This window comes from Amphiura filiformis, chromosome 17 (assembly GCF_039555335.1).
Source record: "Amphiura filiformis chromosome 17, Afil_fr2py, whole genome shotgun sequence".
NCBI classification, from domain to species: domain Eukaryota; kingdom Metazoa; phylum Echinodermata; class Ophiuroidea; order Amphilepidida; family Amphiuridae; genus Amphiura; species Amphiura filiformis.
In genome coordinates this window covers 25,083,890-25,103,264 of record NC_092644.1, presented here as the reverse complement: position 1 = coordinate 25,103,264, position 19,375 = coordinate 25,083,890, and the positions used below count along the sequence as shown (strand labels likewise).

The window sequence follows — 19,375 nt, the reverse complement described above, 5'->3', positions numbered from 1 at the left end:
GCAGTTGATTTGTTTTCACGGTACGAGTATGCAGAATATCTGTTTCTTGCTCGTCACTCTCTTCTCTAATAAAATAGATGTTTAAACATCTGTACAATGTAGTTCACACTTTTGAATTAATAACTTGGATGAGGAAAAGCACTTGTCAGCTGAGATTCAAAGAACAGAATGAAAGAGTATCACAGGATATCGACCTTGATCATGAAGTCCCAACAAAGTTCAAGTGAACAGACTTTAATCTTGAGCGTGCCAAATTTGAAATCTCTATAAGAAGTGATTTCTGAGTGGAAATGGAGCTAACTTGAGTGTAAAGCAGTTTTACCATGCCTTCTTACCATGCTAGACCCCCATGACAGGGTTGCCTAGGAGGCATAGGGAACGAGTTAGTGTACAGTGATCAGGAAAGGAAATGACAAATTCATTCGCAGGATGGGTTGGCTCCCCTGAGATAAAAAACGTACAAAGTTACGCGCTTAGCACTGGTACATATATTAACTCAATTTCCTTGACAAAGGTCGACAACCTGTGTGAATTTGTGTGGAGCAGTTCAGTTGGGTATGAGGTTGTACTAAAGAATGCTTTGGGTTAAGTAAGTATTGGGTGAGTCAGTGAACTTTTGTCATGGGGATTGGAATACTTCAAGTTGTAACCAATGGTGCTGGGCAGTGTAAGCACTAAGTGCACTAAGAGCGCATGTATCGGAAAGATATGCGAGATAGAGGGCTCTTTTGCAGTTAATTAAATTTGTGTTGAAGAGCAGACAGAGGTAGACGTGATCAGTTCTGTGGTGATGAAAGAGTATGGATACACTACGCACTAGCGATGTGCTGGAAATTGTTAGTTTTAGGATTAGTTTACTAGGATCGGGTAGTTTTTGATGCAGGATGGAGGATTTATATTGAAAATGCTGAGTGTACTGTTGATCTATGTGTTGTTTTGCAGTGTGTATTGGTTCTATCCAAAGTTACATCAAAAATGGGTATGTATACAGACATAACCATGCACAGTCTTTATAAGTTGGCACAATACGTATTGTGCTGAGGTGTCTGTGCAGGAGACTATGCTTGGTGTTTATGCTGTAGCGTATCATGCTATTGTTTGACCACCATGCTTGATTTAAAAAATTGATTGGTCAACTTGATTGGACAACTTGGTTGTGTAATTTCAGGTACATATTTCTATGAACCATTCTAACCAGATGTAGGTTTATATCCATAAAAGTTTTCTCAATTTATAAATAGATTCTTAAAATGTCATCAGTTTGGCACAGATCCATCATGGTCTGTAATTTGTAAGTGGTTTGAACTGGTTATTGTCATAGAAATAAAAGAATGGGTTAAAAGAAAACATGTAGCATTTATTCAGTGTCTGTTCGGGAAAGGCATGCGGGCCTAAATAGATCTAGAACTTTTAAAATGCATACATTGAAAAAGGCGGTGGGGTGGGGCTTGGGTTTAGCTGTGTAGTAGATGCATAAACCTTTTTTGAATATGAGGATGTTAACTCTTACAGCTACATAAAGTAAAAAGGTATGGTACATATGGTTAATAGTACTCATATATACATCGCCATCATACTCATCAATATTCAAATCCAGGCTATGATATGTATGCCGTATGCAGTGAACAACATCAAATCAGAAAGAGCTAAAATACACTGTACATCCTGACTTAAACTTGGTGAGATGTTGGATTTCACTACGTGATGATGTAGTGTTGTCAAGGGATGGCACCTTCGCAGCTGAACTAAAACTATCTAGTGATGGATGTAGCAGCTTGATTGGTGCTGGTGCCTCACTCATTTTTTTTGCTTTTTGTGTTTACTTCTTTGCAGGTTGAAGGATCAAAATACGAGGAGACAGTTCCGTTTGTGGTAAGTCGTTAGACAAAGATAATCATGACCACTATTTTTCACATTAAAGCCTTAAAATGCACGATTTCCATTAAAATTGGAAATTGTAATTTTGTTTTTCTTTATTCAAATATTGACTGTCAAGAAATGTTTCTGTCCATTTTATGCCAAATAACAAGGTAAAGCTTTTGCTGTTTACAGTGGATCGAGTTCTAATAACTTAAATGTCTAAACTATGACATAATAATGTTAAAAATTATTGTTCTTTGACCTGACAAACACAACATATTTGATGATTCCATTTTGGTGTAAGTTTCGACATGTGTAAACATTACGAATATGCCAAAAAATCAGGTTTGAAAAAATTTACCAATTTCTTAAAAGATTGTGCATTATGGCTTTAATTTAACTCTTGTAACTGGATTCATCGAATAGGTGTTAAGCTTATGTATTGGGGTGATAGTTCCTTTAGGTTTGGCAATAGAGTACTACGGGCAAAGGTTTATTGTCCAAGTAATCCCGAACAGAGCTGTACATTACAGAGAAAAATATGTGTCACTGCTAACCATTTTAACCTGTTTAAAACCATTTGGAAGGCTCAGGTGGAAATGTTCATAGTGCCACAGATATGGAGAACATTTTCAGTCATTTTGGGGTAGATTTTGGTTGTACAGTTTTAGAAAACTTTTTACAAAACTGGTTTTAAGATAGGATGTTTTTCAAAATTGTCTTCAAAAATCTGGAAAATTCAAATTTCTCAACTTATTTTTATATAACAATTTTCCAGAAATTGGGAAAATTTACTCTAATTTTGAACAGAAATAATAGAAAATTAGTACATTTTAGGAGTAGGTATTTGCAATCTCAGCTGCACCCTCTACCAAAATCAAGACCCTCCCCCCTCCTACTCTGAAACATTTGGCACCTACGTGGCATATGTAAACTGCTGATTTTCTGTATGATCAACTTAAAAAAAACTTACAGGAAAGATATGATATTCTGTGTGAATCACAGATGTAAACATGCTGAATGAGCACTTGATTATCATGTTTAGGCAAGAAATGTAATGTAAATAGTGATGAAATAGGTACATGCCCAATATGGAAGTAAGCTTAATTTGACCGAATTATGAGTCAGACAGACTATGTGATAACTGCTGGCACATTCGCAGCATCACATTTTGGTACTTTAAGGCGTGTTTTAAAAAGTTTGATAACCATACCAATTGCTGTTTGCTTCACTATCTGGTTCCTGCTTATTTTTAACCCTATTGCATAATTAATTTCTTAAATTATTATGATCACTTGCAAAAATTTCTAAAAAAAGCCAACAAACCAGCATCTGAATCCTGAATGTATAATTATGATAAAATAAATATTCTATATTGGGCCCTACTAGTACTACAGAAAGCCATGTAAATTTGTCATTTGATATTTTAAGCAATTCCCGTAACGTTGGTGATCTCTTTATATTCCGTCACTATGGTTATTAAATCATTTTTGTGTGCGCTGTGGAAGTAGAAATTACATGCAAAAGTAAATTTCATTTGCAATTGGCATTAAATGGATTCAGAAGAATTTCTGCTATAATCTACAAAAGTTGAAGGAAAGTTCGAGGAACTTAATAAATGTCTACATTCTTGAATGAAATGTAAATTCAAATTGTATGTAAAATTGTTTTAAAAAATCCACAGGTAAATTTATGAAAATGGAAATGTTTTGACTGCAACATTTTTGACATTTTGCTTCACAAATAGCACTTGGGTTATAAATAAAATAATACTGAACTTTTGAAATTTCTCACAAAATTATGTTACACAAACTTTTGTCATGTACAGAATTTCCTCACAAAAAAATTAAATATATAGGAAATCTAACCAATGTAATGCTGCTGATTATAGCGATCATTTAGATATCATCGTCATAGCAACTAGTGATGCAGAAGATAGCGATGATTAAGGTCTCAATTGCAAAGCCAATTGGGGCTTATTAGAGTCTACTCAAGCGTGTTGGACATTTCCTGAAGTACTTAAGGGAAAGCCCCTCTGGTAAAGAGTAGTACCTGGTAGTGACTGTTATGCAGGTGTCCCAAAGTGATGTTCTTGTCCAGTACTGAAAAGGATGAAAGTTGCAGGGTAAAATTTTATTTTGAGAAGGCACCCATTTTCAGACCATTCCAGTATGCACATGCTACCGAATATGTTTTTTAAGATACAGATTTGTAGGTGGGGAACCAAGGCAAAAGGTTTGGGACCCCTAAAGAAATTTGCCTTTATTGACTTAATTGAAGTTCACACTCCCCCATGGAAGATTTAGAAACATCTTCCACAGGGGGAGTATGAATTTCAAATTAAATTAACATACAATGTATAGCCAACTTCATTTGAAACCCACCCTCCTTCTATGGAAGATTCCAGTTGATACTTTCTTGGAGGATACATGTATGATGTATGAATTCAAAAGGAGGTATTTATTAAATTCATACCATCCCTTGTGGAAGATATTTCCAAAATCTTCCACAGGGGTAGTGTGGACTTCAATGGAATAGCCCGAAATGTCTATATTTTTTTGTTTATTATGTGTTTGTTTAGCAAATGAAGTTACAATTTTTATCTTAGTATGTAGTCCTGTATGTAGTTCTATGACTTCATATAAATACGCTATTTTATTTTGAAAAATTGGGTTTCCTTTCTTTCAGATCTTATAATAAATGGTAATTTTTAAAATTTCATATGGCGTAAAAACCATAGCATGCAAGAGATATTAGAAACAAGACTCTCACCATATATCTGAAGATTCATGTTATGGCTGACATCCAACTCATTTGCAGTTCATATGATATGTAGCTAAATATCTTTGGAATCTAATCTATGTTATTACTGTACACAAATCACTACACAAATACTAACAGTGTTAGAGTTTGCATAGTGATTTGTGTCTCTATCTTTATTATGTCAATTTGTTTCTTTATCAATCAGTGTATCTTACAACTTACTGGCATGCTGTAAAACAAGTTTGGAAAGACCCATATTCCTTAAATTAAATGGAAGGAATAGGCAATTTAAATCTATAACAAAAGGAACATTAGGCCGTATAAAATGAATATTTTGGTTCTCGTTCCCTTCCTCCTCAATTTTTGGGATTTGTTTGTTTTTTTTTTTTTTTTTTAGATTTTTCAATTATTTTAGACTTTGGAATGATTGATGAATTTTGCATACATATAAATAAGTTTATTAGAGAACAAGGACCACTTCCAAGTCATTTTGTGGTACTCTAGGGGGTTTATTCCTCAGAATCTCACATTTGAAAAAAAAAAAAGTGCCTCAGAGTGTGATCGGAAATTGGGTAACATTTGGTGAAAAAATAGGATTTATTCAAATTTCCATAAAAAATGGTTTTAATTTGGTGGAAAGGATTATATTTTAATAATCGAAAAGCTAAAGTTGCGTGCATTATTTGTAGCGTGAGGGACGGACACTATGTTGCATTTTTATGAAAATACTTCTCTTAGGAAGAGATTATATGCTATTGTCAATTTTTGTTTACAGATTATTAGTACAACCCTTGCTACAGGAAATATCAATGAGATTTTTAATTGGATGTCTTCCAGAAGATAGGAGGGTTCATGGAAGATGAACTCTAGAAATTGTGTCCGTCCCTCACAGATAAAAAATCAAAAAAGGTTTTTTCTCTAGGAAACTTTTAAAGGATTTAAATTAGCATATACCCTATCTATCAATATTAGTGCTCACCTTACTAGAGATAAAGAAACTAAAATTCCCAATCTTTAAATCTAAGAGTTATTAGTCCTTAATTAATGTGAGGGACGGACATGTCCGTCCCTCACACTAACTTATTTTGGATGTACAGGTACCAATGTATGTTGAGTGAAAATATTTTTTTTTACATATCAATAGTGCAACCCCTGCCACATGAAATATCAATGAGATTTTTAATTACATGTCTTTCAGAAGAGAGTTGGAGGTCATGGAAGGTGAATGCTAGAAATTTTGTCCGTCCCTCACAGATAAAAATCCAAAAAAGTTGTTTCTCTGAGCAATATTCTAAGGAATTAAAATAGCATACACCCCATCTATCAATATTAGTGCTCACCTTACTAGAGATAAAGAAACTAAAATTACCAATCTTTAAATCTAAGAGTTATTAGTCCTTAACTAATTAAGGGACTGACATGTCCGTCCCTCACACCAACTTATTTTGGATGTACAGGTACCAATGTATGTTGAGTGAAAATATTTGGCCACTAAATATTAAACCCAATTCTTCTACCCAGTCAGAGAGACTGTCTAAAACAAATTCATGCCAATCCCAGAAGGTCATGCTCCCAAACATTTGGAATTGAAGATCCTGTTGCTAAAAAAGAGGGTCTGTCCGTCCCTCACACCAACTTATTAAAATTAATATTATTGTTAATTACTGCTTCTTTATCAGTAAAACTACAATTGGATATTGAAAACAAACAGCATGAAGTAAAACTTCTGTGTAATTTGAAATTAAAAGTGAAATACACACTGAATAAGATATTTAGGCCATCATATGTCCGTCCCTCACAGACAAGCTGTCCGTCCCTCACACAAGTATTTAGCGGGTATAATCATATGATATTTCCACTGAACTTGAATTATTTTGACAACTGCATTTCATTTAGATGTCAAGGATAGCATTAGGGGTGGATTTGGAGAAATCTTGCCAAATTTGAAATTTTGTAACATTTTGTCCGTCCCTCACATAGAAAATGTCCGTCCCTCACATAAACTTTGGACCCGCTTCATAGGCGCCTTGAAAACAAACCGAGTCAAATTTCTTAATTTTTGGAGGGATGGAACATTACTCTTTCATGAAAAGTATATATTGATTAAACATGTGTATAAGTTTCAATAGAAAACTTGAAGATGTAACTAATGGTGGTGATTGCTTATTCTATTGATTTCCGTCCCTCACACGTGAAAATTTTGTATAGCGAAATAATTGATGCACATGTGGCAACATTTTCATGCATGAAATAACTATTGGTTGAAGGGTTATATATTAACCTAACTTAAAGGAATAAATTTTAACAAGGGTTAATTAAACACAGCAATTAATCTATTGATGTCCGTCCCTCACGTGAGGGACGGATTCCGATCACACTCCTCATCGTTTCCTCGAGCACTGTTGGAAAAGACCAAAAACTACAGACAATGCTGATTTTACACTGAAAAAACAAACAAAAAAAACACCTCCCTCCCTCATCAATTCATGAAAATCCTCTGGGACGAGAACCAAAATATTAATTTTATAATGGCCTTACGGAAACCAGGAAAACTCATCAGATCAGAATAGTGGACTTGAAGGAACATATCTTGTTTTGAAGTATGGCAACATTTTTTACGTGGACAGACAGGAAAAAATGGGCAATTCAGGAATTCCATTCCCAGAAAATTTGGTAATCTGGAGGGAAATTGCTTTGGGGGGGGGATAAAGGAATACATAAGATATGGTGGGAAATCCGGATATGTTGGAGGGAAATTTGTCTACATTCCTGGGAAATGAACATTTTTTCCAGGCCTGAGACAGAAACTTAAGTTGTAGATGGCTGCAGTATAATATATTATAAAATGTTAATTATTATGTACATGTTGATGGTTAACCTCAGGTCTCTGTGGTATCAAAGGGTACTCGGCTACTCGCATTGTGTTTACGCCAATCCTAAGTCTAACCCTGTCAAAGGTTGATAGGGACGCTTGGTATTGTTGTCCTCATCCCAGCCCATGTACATATTTTTATTTACTTATTTACATTTTTGGTCCATCACTTTATTTTCCATTCTTTATCAGTCTGTTTTACCAGTATCCAGGCATCCAGATTAAATGTCGAACCACTGGATACAATGACAACGTATGGAGAAATTTATTTTTGTAAACAATTTCAGGTCATTATCAAATTGATATTTTGTACAATTTGTACAGCTATCTAATCTACCCTATCACGAACAAAGCGTGCCTGTCGTCCTCAATGTACGTAAACACTGGTCATCGCCACTATATTGATGAACAAAATTGATAAAAATTCTTCAGCAGAATCATTGCCTCACCATGCTATCTCGACTACGACAAAAGAAATTGAAATTTAACCTATGACCAGGTTTGACCTTTGACCAGGCTTGACGTTGTCAGATCGATTTTGATTTGCATATATTTGCGTGTGTATTGATTTTGGTGACAACGATTGTAGAATGTTACCAAAACAGGTTGTGTGGCAACACCTTAATAGTTTTTGTTGTCCAGTCGTTTTATTGCAGTCGACATTCTCGATTGCAGACAATAGGCTACATTTATGACTTCTTGTGATTAACAAAATGTTATCCTGTTTTGATTGGAAAAATAGAGAAAGAAAAAAAGAAAGAAAGACAGAAAGAAGGAGGAAAGAAGGAAGAAGGAAGAAAGAAAGAAAGAAAGAAAGAAAAAAAGAAAGAAAGAAGGAAGGAAGGAAGGAAGGAAGGAAGGAAGGAAGGAAGGAAGCCAGGAAGGAAGGAAGGAAGGAAGGAAGGAACTTAGGAAGAAAGAAAGAAAGAAAGAAAGAAAGAAAGAAAGAAAGAAAGAAAGAAAGAAAGAAAGAAATGGGATATTTGGTTCACTTTTGTCGGCATTTTGAGATTTTGTCCCTCCACTAGTTTCGGGCCTGGCTGACACATCTTCCACACTGCGACGGCGTGAAATAACTTTAAACGACTGCTGCGTGTTAAACGACTGGCAAAAGAAACAATAACATTAGGACTAGTGCGCCCAAATAACGTCCGATTTTGGCTGATACCTTTAGACTGGCCTCTCAGAGAAATATACGATTTGTTATTGAAGCCATGAGAGGAATGGCACTGGTGATGCCACATTGATGTGGATACACTTATTTTGTATATGAAAATGTAATGAACATTCACAATCTAAAACGTGTCACTTTTTTTGGTGCGGGGCACTTGACTTTCAAGTGACAGGGATATGCGGACAGCAGTTCGAAACTAGGGTCTTTCGGTGAAAGCCTAGACCCCGGAAAAGGGGGTGTTTCAGTGAAACTGGGAAAAATTGGACCCAAAATGGATTAGGGGCTGTGCAATAATTATCAGCCCCCCCGGGGGGGTAAAATTTCTGAACGGCTCGCCAAAAATCGCTTGCCCCCTCTCGGCCCGCCAAAAATCGCTTGCCCCCCTCGGCCCGCCAAAAATTCTTTGCCCCCCCTTGAACATGCCAAATTTTGGGATCCCAAATTCCAAACTTTAAAGGGTCTAGATGTAGGCCCTATGTTGCGAGCGTAGCGAGCAGTAGAATTTGCATATTTAAGCGTTTCCGTACTGTTTTCCTAAGCCTTTTAGAGCGTTTTATTAAAAAGCGCCCTGTGAATGCGTACAAAAATCGCTTGCCCCCCTCTCGGCTTGCCAAAAATTTCTTGCCCCCCCCCCCCTTTGATTGATTGATTGATTTTATTCGATTAAAATTCAACATAAAATTACAGCAAAAAACAGAATATACAATATAACTTTAAATTATAACTTTCGCTCATAAAAATTTCTTGCCCCCCCAATTTTACCCTCCCCAGGGCTCATAATTATTGCACAGCCCCTTATTCAATAAGACTGGGAACATTTTTGGATCGAGACAAAATAGTCTAGGCCTACTGAAAAAACTGATATCATTCAGTGAGAGATTATCAGAATGTTCCCACAAATTTGTGAAAAAAGGGGGACTTCAAGAAAACAAACAATTAGGGGGTGAGAGGGTCGAGGGAGTTCAAATGGGGGTCAATGTGGCCGCACATCCCCGTTACCCATTTTGAGTCAGTACCCCCACGAGGTGCGCAATTTGCACTATTTGGGCTAAAAATGAGGTCAACTTGGACAGACACCCATTAGGCCTACCAGACCTCAACATTGGGGGGGTGAATGTATCAACCATCCCCCCTGGGATTCCCCCTTGTTGTTCCGCATTACTCCATTGAAAATTCAATATCCCCCCTCCTGTTTCTACCAAAAATTCACCCCTCAAAGCCCACACAAAATTTAGGGTTCCCCCCCTCAATGGCGGCGCCACCAATTTTTTAGGGGGGGGCATTGAGTAGAAAAATAATTTCAGGGGCGGGGGAAAACAAAAAAAAATGTTACGGACAATTTTTTGCATTTTGGGGTTTTTACTGGGGGGGGGGTTCTGACTGGGAGACCCCCCCCCCCACCGTGGCGTAAATAACGATCGCTCCCTTATTGTTTCCGCAAATGGGGGGTAGGCCTATAGAGGCCTTCCATGTGACGTATCATCCCGTAAATATGGCGGAGTACTCAAATGCATTCAACAAAAGCATGATTGCAATCTACCGTGACAGTTCGTCTCACACACATAACCCTGCACTACGATCAAATAGGTTGATGACAACATTTGATTGAATGGACTGCACTCCGCCATAACTACGGTGAAGGACACCGCTTCAAATCCTTTGTTTGGAGCCAATCGATAAACGAATGCAAGGCCTCTATATCATCTCTTTATTGAACTGCGACATTTAACCTGGCTAGTGTCATCCTGCTGGTCAGGTCATACTTCTCTATAAATTTTGAGCGACTGCTGACTTGGCAACACTGAAATCTATATTAAAATATTAATTATCTATTTTTCATATCGCCAGCGATCACAAATCGCACATAAGCGTCTACTGAGTATTTAATAAATCGATGGCGTTGATCTATTTAATATTCATAAGCTATTTGCATATTTTGTTTATCTGGCAACTTATTAGATACCGACCATAATGCCTTGCACCATTTCCGCACACTTTGACAGTTCATGGAGGAAAAACGGAAAAGTGAAATCACATTTTGCATCAAACAACAACAAGAGTTATTTATTCTAAAGGATCGGTAATGATTAACAGCTGGTCTGCAGTATTTGAAGTGCATATTGAAGTTTGTAAGTTTGTGACTTCGTATATTTAATGAAATTGATATTATAGGAAGCTTAAATTGGCAGGCTCTCGTGCAATATCTCTATATCTTACGCGTATATCTGGACGTTCAGGGTAAGTCATACTGAAGTATGACTTACCCACACAGGGTATACATCCAGATTAGGAAAATAGAGTACTAGGATCTTAGAAGATTATAAGATAGCTTAAAATACAAGACCTTAGCATGCTAGTCTTCCCATATTATCATTATGCAGTTATCACATGAACCAGTACCACAGTGCTACTCAGACCTAGCTCTTGATCAGAGCCCTCGCAGTACCTTAGAAGATCCAGAGATCCCCAAGTAAAATAAACCCAAGCAAGTGACTAGTATTAGTAAAAGAAAATGTATATAGGCCAATCCATTCTGTAAAAAATTAATACCACTCCCATGCATCACCCAGCAGTACATGTATTTGTACAGAGCTTGCCGAAGGCAAGCTTCACTATAGGCAAGTCACATACTCGGCAGTGGGGTTTGACTCCCACCCTTTTATTTTACCCCCACCCTTTTTATTGAGGCACCCTTTATACTGAAAATTCCTGACCCCCACGCTTTTTACTGAGGCACCCTTTATACTGAAAATTCTTGACCCCCACCACTTTTTGCTTTTTCCACTATTTGTAAACACTGACGAAGTCACACGCGTAAGTATCAAGTACGCCGAATTCTGCACCTATTTCACATGTGCGAGTCCGATGTTTTTCTCTCCAATAAGTTAATTGATACATTACGTGAACAATGCAAATTATATGTGAAAAACTACTACTGCACTGTAAAATAAGCATTTTAATGAATAACTGTACTTTTATGGTGTTCAAATGTTGTTCTTGTCATGAAACTTGGCGACGCTGTGTTCAGCGACTATATCCTACTTCTTCCGTGCTGCTTCGCTCAATCAATTATGCATGTTAATGTCGTCACTCATATACGATCCATGTAAAGCAAAATACCTCGTCATGGAAAATCGGACATTTGCATATAGCGTAGGTGTTTTGGCAGCGCTTCGGGGAGGATATTGTGTACATTGCACTGGATTCACGTAAACAAGCGCGAGCCTGCATCAAATGGAATTTTATCTTGCGACATAGTGTGCAAGTTTTGGTGATTTTTCTTGGAACTATGATTATTTTATCATTCAATAAAAATATACTGTAAGTTGGAAGAAGCCCCACGCTTTTTATTTTAATCCCACGCTTTATATCAGTCCACGCTTGTTACCCAAAAAGTTTAAACCCCCACGCTTTCACCAATTTTCAGAATTTCGAACCGGCACGCATTATAAAGCGTGGACTGCCGAGTGTGAGTCACCAACAAGTAAAGTAGGACCACTTATAGATCACTGTCTACCTGAGATATTGGTCTACTCCACACACCAACCGCGAAAGTCCAGTGACCGACGCGCCAGCGGTCTTTACTATAGCCGGTCTTTACTATAGTGTCAGAGGGCATATGGCATGGTTTTTTCATTTTTTCTTTCAATTGGATGGAAAATAGGTTGGCTTTGGAGCAAAGCTACTCAGACCCTCTTATACCATTTGAAGTGAATCCCGGGATGTAGGTATCCTTCAATTTATATCGGTTATAATTTTGGAATCAAATGAGCCAAGATGATACAGGTAGGCTGAAAATAAGTGTTAGAGTGCAGTCTAATGTTTTGTTTGTTCTTTTGTTCTTTCTTTCTTTTCTTTATCTTTTCGCTATTTTGTTTCATACTTTTGTCATTTCATTTTGTTCTTTCTTCCTTTCCTTTTCTTTTTTCCTTTCCCTCTTCTCATTGTCTTTTCTCACTTTCTTTCAATATTGGAGGGTGTCGTGACACAGATCTGTTCACAGTATGGCTTTCTCCAACATTGAATTGGCAGATCGAGGGTGGCAGAGATAATACCAAAAGACAGGCAAAGTATGCCAACATTTTTTCCAGGATTGTAGCTCAGTTCCTGGGCTCAGTTCCTGGACAGCATAGCAGTCAAGGGTGAAATTAAGTGGGAGACGGGAGCCGTTTGGCCCCCAGAAACTCTGAAATGGCCCCTGGTTCCATCTCAATTTTAGTTGACCAGGGGACACTTTTCTTACAAAACTGGCCCCCTGGATAGTGAACCAAAAGTATCAAATTCAAAGCAACTGGTGCTTATTTAACTCATCCAGCACATCTTTATTTTTATTGGCCCCTTGGTAATTGGAAACGGCCCATGGTTCCTCCAAATATTGGTGAACCAGGGGCCCCTTTTTGCCAAAGTGGCCCCTGGTTCAAGATCTCTTAATTTCACCCTTGATAGCAGTGTCCTTTGAATAGTGGGCATCAGCAAATCCTGCATGGCCCGTAGTATAGAACAAGCAAAGCTAATTGATGTGAATATTTGGGTCTATCTAATTTATTTAGATCATGTAGATATCAGAGAGCTAGCACAGTGTATGTGCACAGAGCTAGGTGCTAATTTGCAGTTGATCTGTGTACAGATGTTTGTGTTTTGACTGTAGATAGAGATATCTTTCATTGCATTGCTCTCCTTGTACATTTTCAGTCATTTCAATATGATTCACAATTCCACAAGTTCATTAGAATGTCACCTCTCTCTGAGACAGGTAAATGTCACTATGAACTTCATTGGTCATAATCAAACCATAGTCAAAAATTTATTGGGAGCAGCTGGCAAGAACTTCTTCAGAGGGGGGAACAAGGCAACGTTGAAGGGGGCAATTTGGATGAAAATGGTCAATGCAAGATGAAAATCATGAAGAGGTACAATAAAAGCTTACAAAACTTTTAAAAATAACATGGCAGACAGTATCCCACAGGGGATGAGAGGGGGACAAGACTTCTCTTAGAGATAGCACAGTTGCCCCCCCCCCCTTTTTTGCCCCTTGGTTACTCCACTGGGAGGGATAGGAGAGTTGAGCTGGATTTCCAAATATGGATCATATTGTGCAATATGTAGACTTCAACTTTGACTATTGTCAGCTTTTCAAATATTTTACACTTGAAAGTTGACCTTTTGTAACTGTTATTTTTGTACACATTTCAGTGTTCAGTATGTTTGTGAGTTGACTTTGGATTGTAATCCTTTCAGTCTCCTGTAAGTCTTTTTCAGCATACATGTCTGGGTAGAAATAGGATTATTTGGTCTGTTAGGGTAGACTGGCTTTTTGAACCGATCATGGGGAATTGAATTTAGCCTGGCACCTCATTTTGTTCCTTCCTTCTATATGTTGCAGCCATTTGTGTAAGCCCAAAAGGGCCCAAAACCAATCAGCTCAAGCTCACCTCACCTCACCTCACCTCACATAGGCTGTTTCATCCTCTGTAGTATGAAACCCTCTTCAAGAATCTTCCGGGAGGGGGGGGGGGGGACTCAGTACAAATGACCATACGGGGACGTGCCGCAAATATATGAATGGGTCCTTTTTCACAATTTTCTCAATTTTTCGGAAAATAGCCCAATTTTTCCTTAACCTAGCCAAAATTTTCTCAATTTTCCCAAAATTTTGGGAAAATTTATAAAAAGTAAGACAAATTGGGTTAAATTCGGCCGAAAATGTTGACTTTTGGTATATCAATGGGTCCAAATTTCTTGAAAAATTGGTATATTTATGGGTCCACTTCGAAATTCTCAGTGGCATGTCCCTACCAAAACCAAACTTGAGTACCCCCCCTGGAATCTTCCATTTCTGTCTGTCTTGTGCATCCCTTGCCCAAGTGGTGCCTCTAGCTGGTTAAGCAGGTATCACCGAATCACCACAGCAGCCTATCCATGCACTGACTGTACACATTGCATAACTTCATAATAACAGGGAAAAAAACAGAATGAATGTGATTCGGGTCAAAAACGCTTTTTTGCAGGAAAAGAGTTGTTTTTAATCTCTGAAATTTCCAGTTTTTGGAAAAAAATGTGTGCACAGTTACCAAAATTTGATTACAAGCCCTTGATAATACTATTTTTTGTTGTAAAGCATTTTGACCCCTCTATTTCAGATGTAAAATAATTATGATCCCTCAGTATGTTCATTACCCCCAAAATGACAACCCCCCTAAAAAGTCTGGGCAGGAGGGCAACCACACCCCCACCCCTGGCAACACCCTCCATTACCCCCCCTACCCTAACCCCAACCCCCATTTGTGACATGCACAATGCACAGTGAGATAATAAATAACCATGAAACATTAATATTACCCAGTAACATTTTAGATCCCACAATGGCTCAAGAATTTTAAAGGGAAATGTGTCATTAGGCTTACCAAGTTCATCATCAGTTGAAATCTTATCAAATTATTCAACTCCGTGTAGAAACTGCACGAGGGATTAGCTGTATAAATGCAAGCTTATTTGAAAAGAGTTCAAGCCAGTTGTATGAATGGAAGTTTGCACTTTTTGAGAAGAAAAGTGTATGTGACATTACTGTCTGGAAGTGGAAATTGAAATGTCACTAACAGATCAATGAAGGTTTTTAGTCTTCTCTTAGTCTAGCTTACCTGGAAGCAAGTTTAATTGAGTACAGGTTGACTGAAGCCCATTATATTCATTGAAAAACTGTGAATGATATTTTTGCATTTCCCAGTAGGACGATACTATGAAGGTTTTATGTCTGGCATGTGGACATGGTAGATTTAATGTGAGGTGAACATGTTGAAGACTGTAAAAGGCAAAAACTTGTGTTACTGTGTTACTTCGCACATCAACAAAGTCCCAACTTGCACTTGATGCGCACCAGTCGCGCATTTATGCAGGCCCGTACGCAGGGGGGTGCGGGGGTGCGTCGTACCCCCTCAAATTTGCCAAAGTGTACAAAAAGTCCCAAAATTTCTGAATTTGCGATCGTAGCGATAAAAAAAATCAGGTTTTTTTACGGGTTTTTCGTCAAAAAAGGTCAAAATTTTGGAAAGAAAGTCCACTTTTCACAAAATTGCCCCCCCCCCCCCCTTGGGAAAAAAGTCCACTTTTTCAAAATCAGCACCACCCCAAACAAAATCCTGCGTACGGGCCTGCATTTATACAAATCGCAAAAAGTGTAGGTGCTGCGCCAACTGTGTGAACGCCATTCTAATTCTTTATCAATCTATTATGTTATGAGTCTTTGCCAATAATAAGCCAAACAAAATATAGATGTGAAGTGGACAATGCATATTATTTCTTATATTATGAAGAAGTTGATTTAAGAAGTAAAACAGTGGCTCAAAACAACATCAGCGAGAGATCCCATTCTTAGGCGAAAAGAAAAACAAACTGTTTACTTGTCCTTTTTCGACTGTCACCTTAATCTTGAAAATCTGGAAAAGGTATTAACAACCCTAATTTTTTGAATTAAAAAAGGGTGGTTTTTTTAATCTTTGTTCGTGGATAATGCCCATTCGTCAATTGCCCCAAACCCCCCCCTCTGTAGTAAGAGGTTTGTACTGATGTTATAAAAAAAGATGCTATATTTAAGAAAGTAATATTTGTGAGGTATAGGCTTTAAATAGAAGAGATTTAGGTTGGCAAAATCAGGTTGAACTTGACTTTTTGTAAAACTTGGAGCACTGAAAAATAGCAATAGCTCATCTTGTGTATAGAATGAACTTAGGGACCGTTCACAAACACTTGAAAGGGGGGCCTGATGCAAAAAAATTTCGTCGCAAAAATTTTTCGGGGGCCCCCCTTTACAGACCTCAAAAATTTCAGGGCCCCCCCTTTTTGAAATGAAAATTATGGGTCAACCCCCATAGAAAAGCATATAAACTTGATTTTTCCAGGAAAATTTGTGGTCATTTTTTTTTCGGCCCCCCCCCCTTAGGAGGGTCAAAAATTTCAGGTCCCCTTTTTGCAACGTGTTTCTGAAGTGTTTCTGAACGGTCCCTTACAACAATCATTACAATAATTATTTGAAGACAGAGATACATATGTTATATTAATTATTTCATTATTGTTAACACAGGGGGTGTTGTCAATGTCAGGTCAAAAATAAAATACTTGAGCTCATTAGGTCATCAGGGATTTAAGGAGTCTGGGGATTTGGGTCCATGGAATTTGGCCATGGTCTTGACAAGTCATGCAGGAACACAGGTCAGACATAATGAAGGCTATATGTATTAATTCAACTGATGTGATGAAAAGTTTCAAACTTGACTCAGAACGTGACACAAACTTCCTTATTATTAGTTGTATTATCAAGAAACCTCCAAATAGAATACACTTTTAATATACCTTACCATGTCAGGGGCGGATTTAGAGGGGGCGCACCCGGCGCGCGCCCCCTCTATTTTTTGCAGATCGGCGCCTGACCCTGTGTATTTTTGCAGAGCGGTGCCTGACTTTGTGTGGGCGCCGAGCCGCGGCGGTGGTGGCTCGGCGCCCCCTCTATTGAAAATTCCTGGATCCGCCCCTGCATGTTAGGATAAGGGATAAGATTTAAGGTTAGGATTAGGATTAGGATTGGGTTTTGGATTATAGAGTATGGTAAGTAGTGTGTTTTACAAGGTTGCACTCCACATGTAAAATAAATTTTCATCTTTGATGTAAAGGTCATTGGCTTATAAATTAATTTGGTTCTTTATTCCAAAATGTGGATGGACAATATCGAAAGAACAGGAGAGGGGGGGGGGGGGGGGGTATACTTTTGCAATTTTTTTTTTTTTTTGGTCAAAAAAGGTCCAAATTTTGGGAAGAAAGTCCACTTTTCACAAAATTGCCCCTTCCCCTTTTGAAAAAAGGTCCACTTTTTCAAAATCAGCATCCCCCACAAAAGAATCCTGCGTACTGGCCTGGAAAAGACCTTCTTCATAGGTAAGCTGTATTTCTATTTGTGTAAGGACCCTAGAGATTATTCCTCCAGGGGATTTCTGGGAAGTGGGAACCCTAAACACAATCACTGCTGTTTAGTGTCACAAATAATGTATTGTAATTTGTATATGGAAGCTAGCTGTCAACACTGCATGTTTACTTGGCACCCCAACTCTGAAAAATTGAGACCCCAGGTCCCCTGTTGCTGCAGTTTTGTAGGTCTACTGGTAAAATTAACAGGTTTGGGCTATAACTGGCTCTTTTTTTTTTGCAATGCGCTCAAATAGTGCTCGGAACCTATACCAGAATCCCAGCTATATTTGCCCTACCCTATAAAACGGTCAATTGACCTATGTTTCATCGTGCAAAACAAGTAAAAAGATTTTGATTCCAAAAATTAACTACTGCATTATTCTGGAATCGGGAGTAATTAAGCCAGGTAATTATGTTGCACTTATGGAAGTGGCTGTCTTGTCAATTACAACATATATAGGAAACAATCATTTTTTGCACATGTTGTATGTTGAAATGACTTCTGTTTGAACTGATCGTCTGAGGGCTTGGAACTGTTTAAGGTCCCATGACAAATTACTTCTATAGACAGTGGCGTAGCATGGGTCATCATATTGGGGAGGCACCGACCATGATTGGGGGGCACTGGGTCTGATTGGGGGGGGGCACATGCCGTTTTTGGCAATTTTCCTATGGGATTTTCGAAATGTTCAGATCAATTGGGGGGCACATGCCCTCTGTGCCCCTATGACGCTACGCCACGGATAAAAGATGAGTTACTTCTATAAAAGATGGGTATTACTATTTTAATCACCTTGAGGTTTAACTTGCATCACCCCACATCCCCCTTCACCCAAACCATTTCTACTGGCCATTACAGCATATTATCCACCCCGGATGTTACCTGGCATCGCCGTGCATTTATACCTGTCAACCGTTTGCTCAGTATAGAAACACACTGAAAGATGTTTTCATCAGTGTACTTTACCCTAATCTATTAGTCAGTATAAAACATACACAGAGCTATTGACCTACATGTATGTTTCATCTTGCAAAATAAAATAATTCTTTAAGAATTAGTGCTATATTATTTTGGAAACGGGAGTAATGTGTTGCATGTGGAAGCGGTAGTCTTGTCAATTAACATGGGGACACTCATAGGAAACAATATTTTTTTTGCATGTATTATGTAGAAATGACTACTGAGCTCTACTGTTTGAACTGGTCATCTGAGGGCTAGGAACTTGTTTAAGTCCCATGACAAATTACTTTTTATAAAAGATGAAGGAAAACAGGTCAGAAGTAAAGTGTACCGGACTTGAACTTGTGAGTGACAAGTTGCCATGGTTACCTGTGTAAATCTTAACCTTGAACTTGGGTATGATATAAATCAATTGACAGATGACATTTGTGAATCTTTAGAGGTTGATTCCATAAATCATATTTTAATTATGTTAGTAGACTTCCTCATCCCATTGGCTCATCTTGACTCATGAAGGGTATGTTTATCAAAGTTTATATTGAGTGCCTAACATTACCATGCTTTTATTCCTCTACATTTTCAATCCTCTCATTATCAACCGGGACGTTTCTGCTGCGCTGCTAATGCAGGGTAATGATTTGCTACCCATGTATAGTGGGGAGAGGGGAAGTCCAGGGAAACTTCAAACTGCTTTAAAAATGATTATACAATATACAAATACAGAAGGTGACAAATAAAGAAAATGATGGAAAGAAAAGAAAGTGAGTGAGGCAGAGAAAGAGAGTGAAGG

General features: G+C 38.0%; 1 protein-coding gene across 3 annotated transcripts in view; it reads left to right on the top strand.

Annotated features, from left to right (window-relative positions):
- The window catches only part of LOC140137515 (E3 ubiquitin-protein ligase TRIM45-like), a 57,056-nt gene that overhangs the window by 12,646 nt on the left and 25,035 nt on the right, over window positions 1–19,375 (top strand). For 2 of the 3 annotated variants that reach the window (XM_072159231.1, XM_072159232.1), the window contains one exon: window positions 1,834–1,872. In XM_072159231.1, the coding sequence (XP_072015332.1) occupies window positions 1,834–1,872 (39 nt within the window). Of the gene's footprint in view, window positions 1–746; window positions 980–1,833; window positions 1,873–19,375 lie in introns of those variants that run through there. The other variant, XM_072159230.1, reaches the window with a different exon arrangement.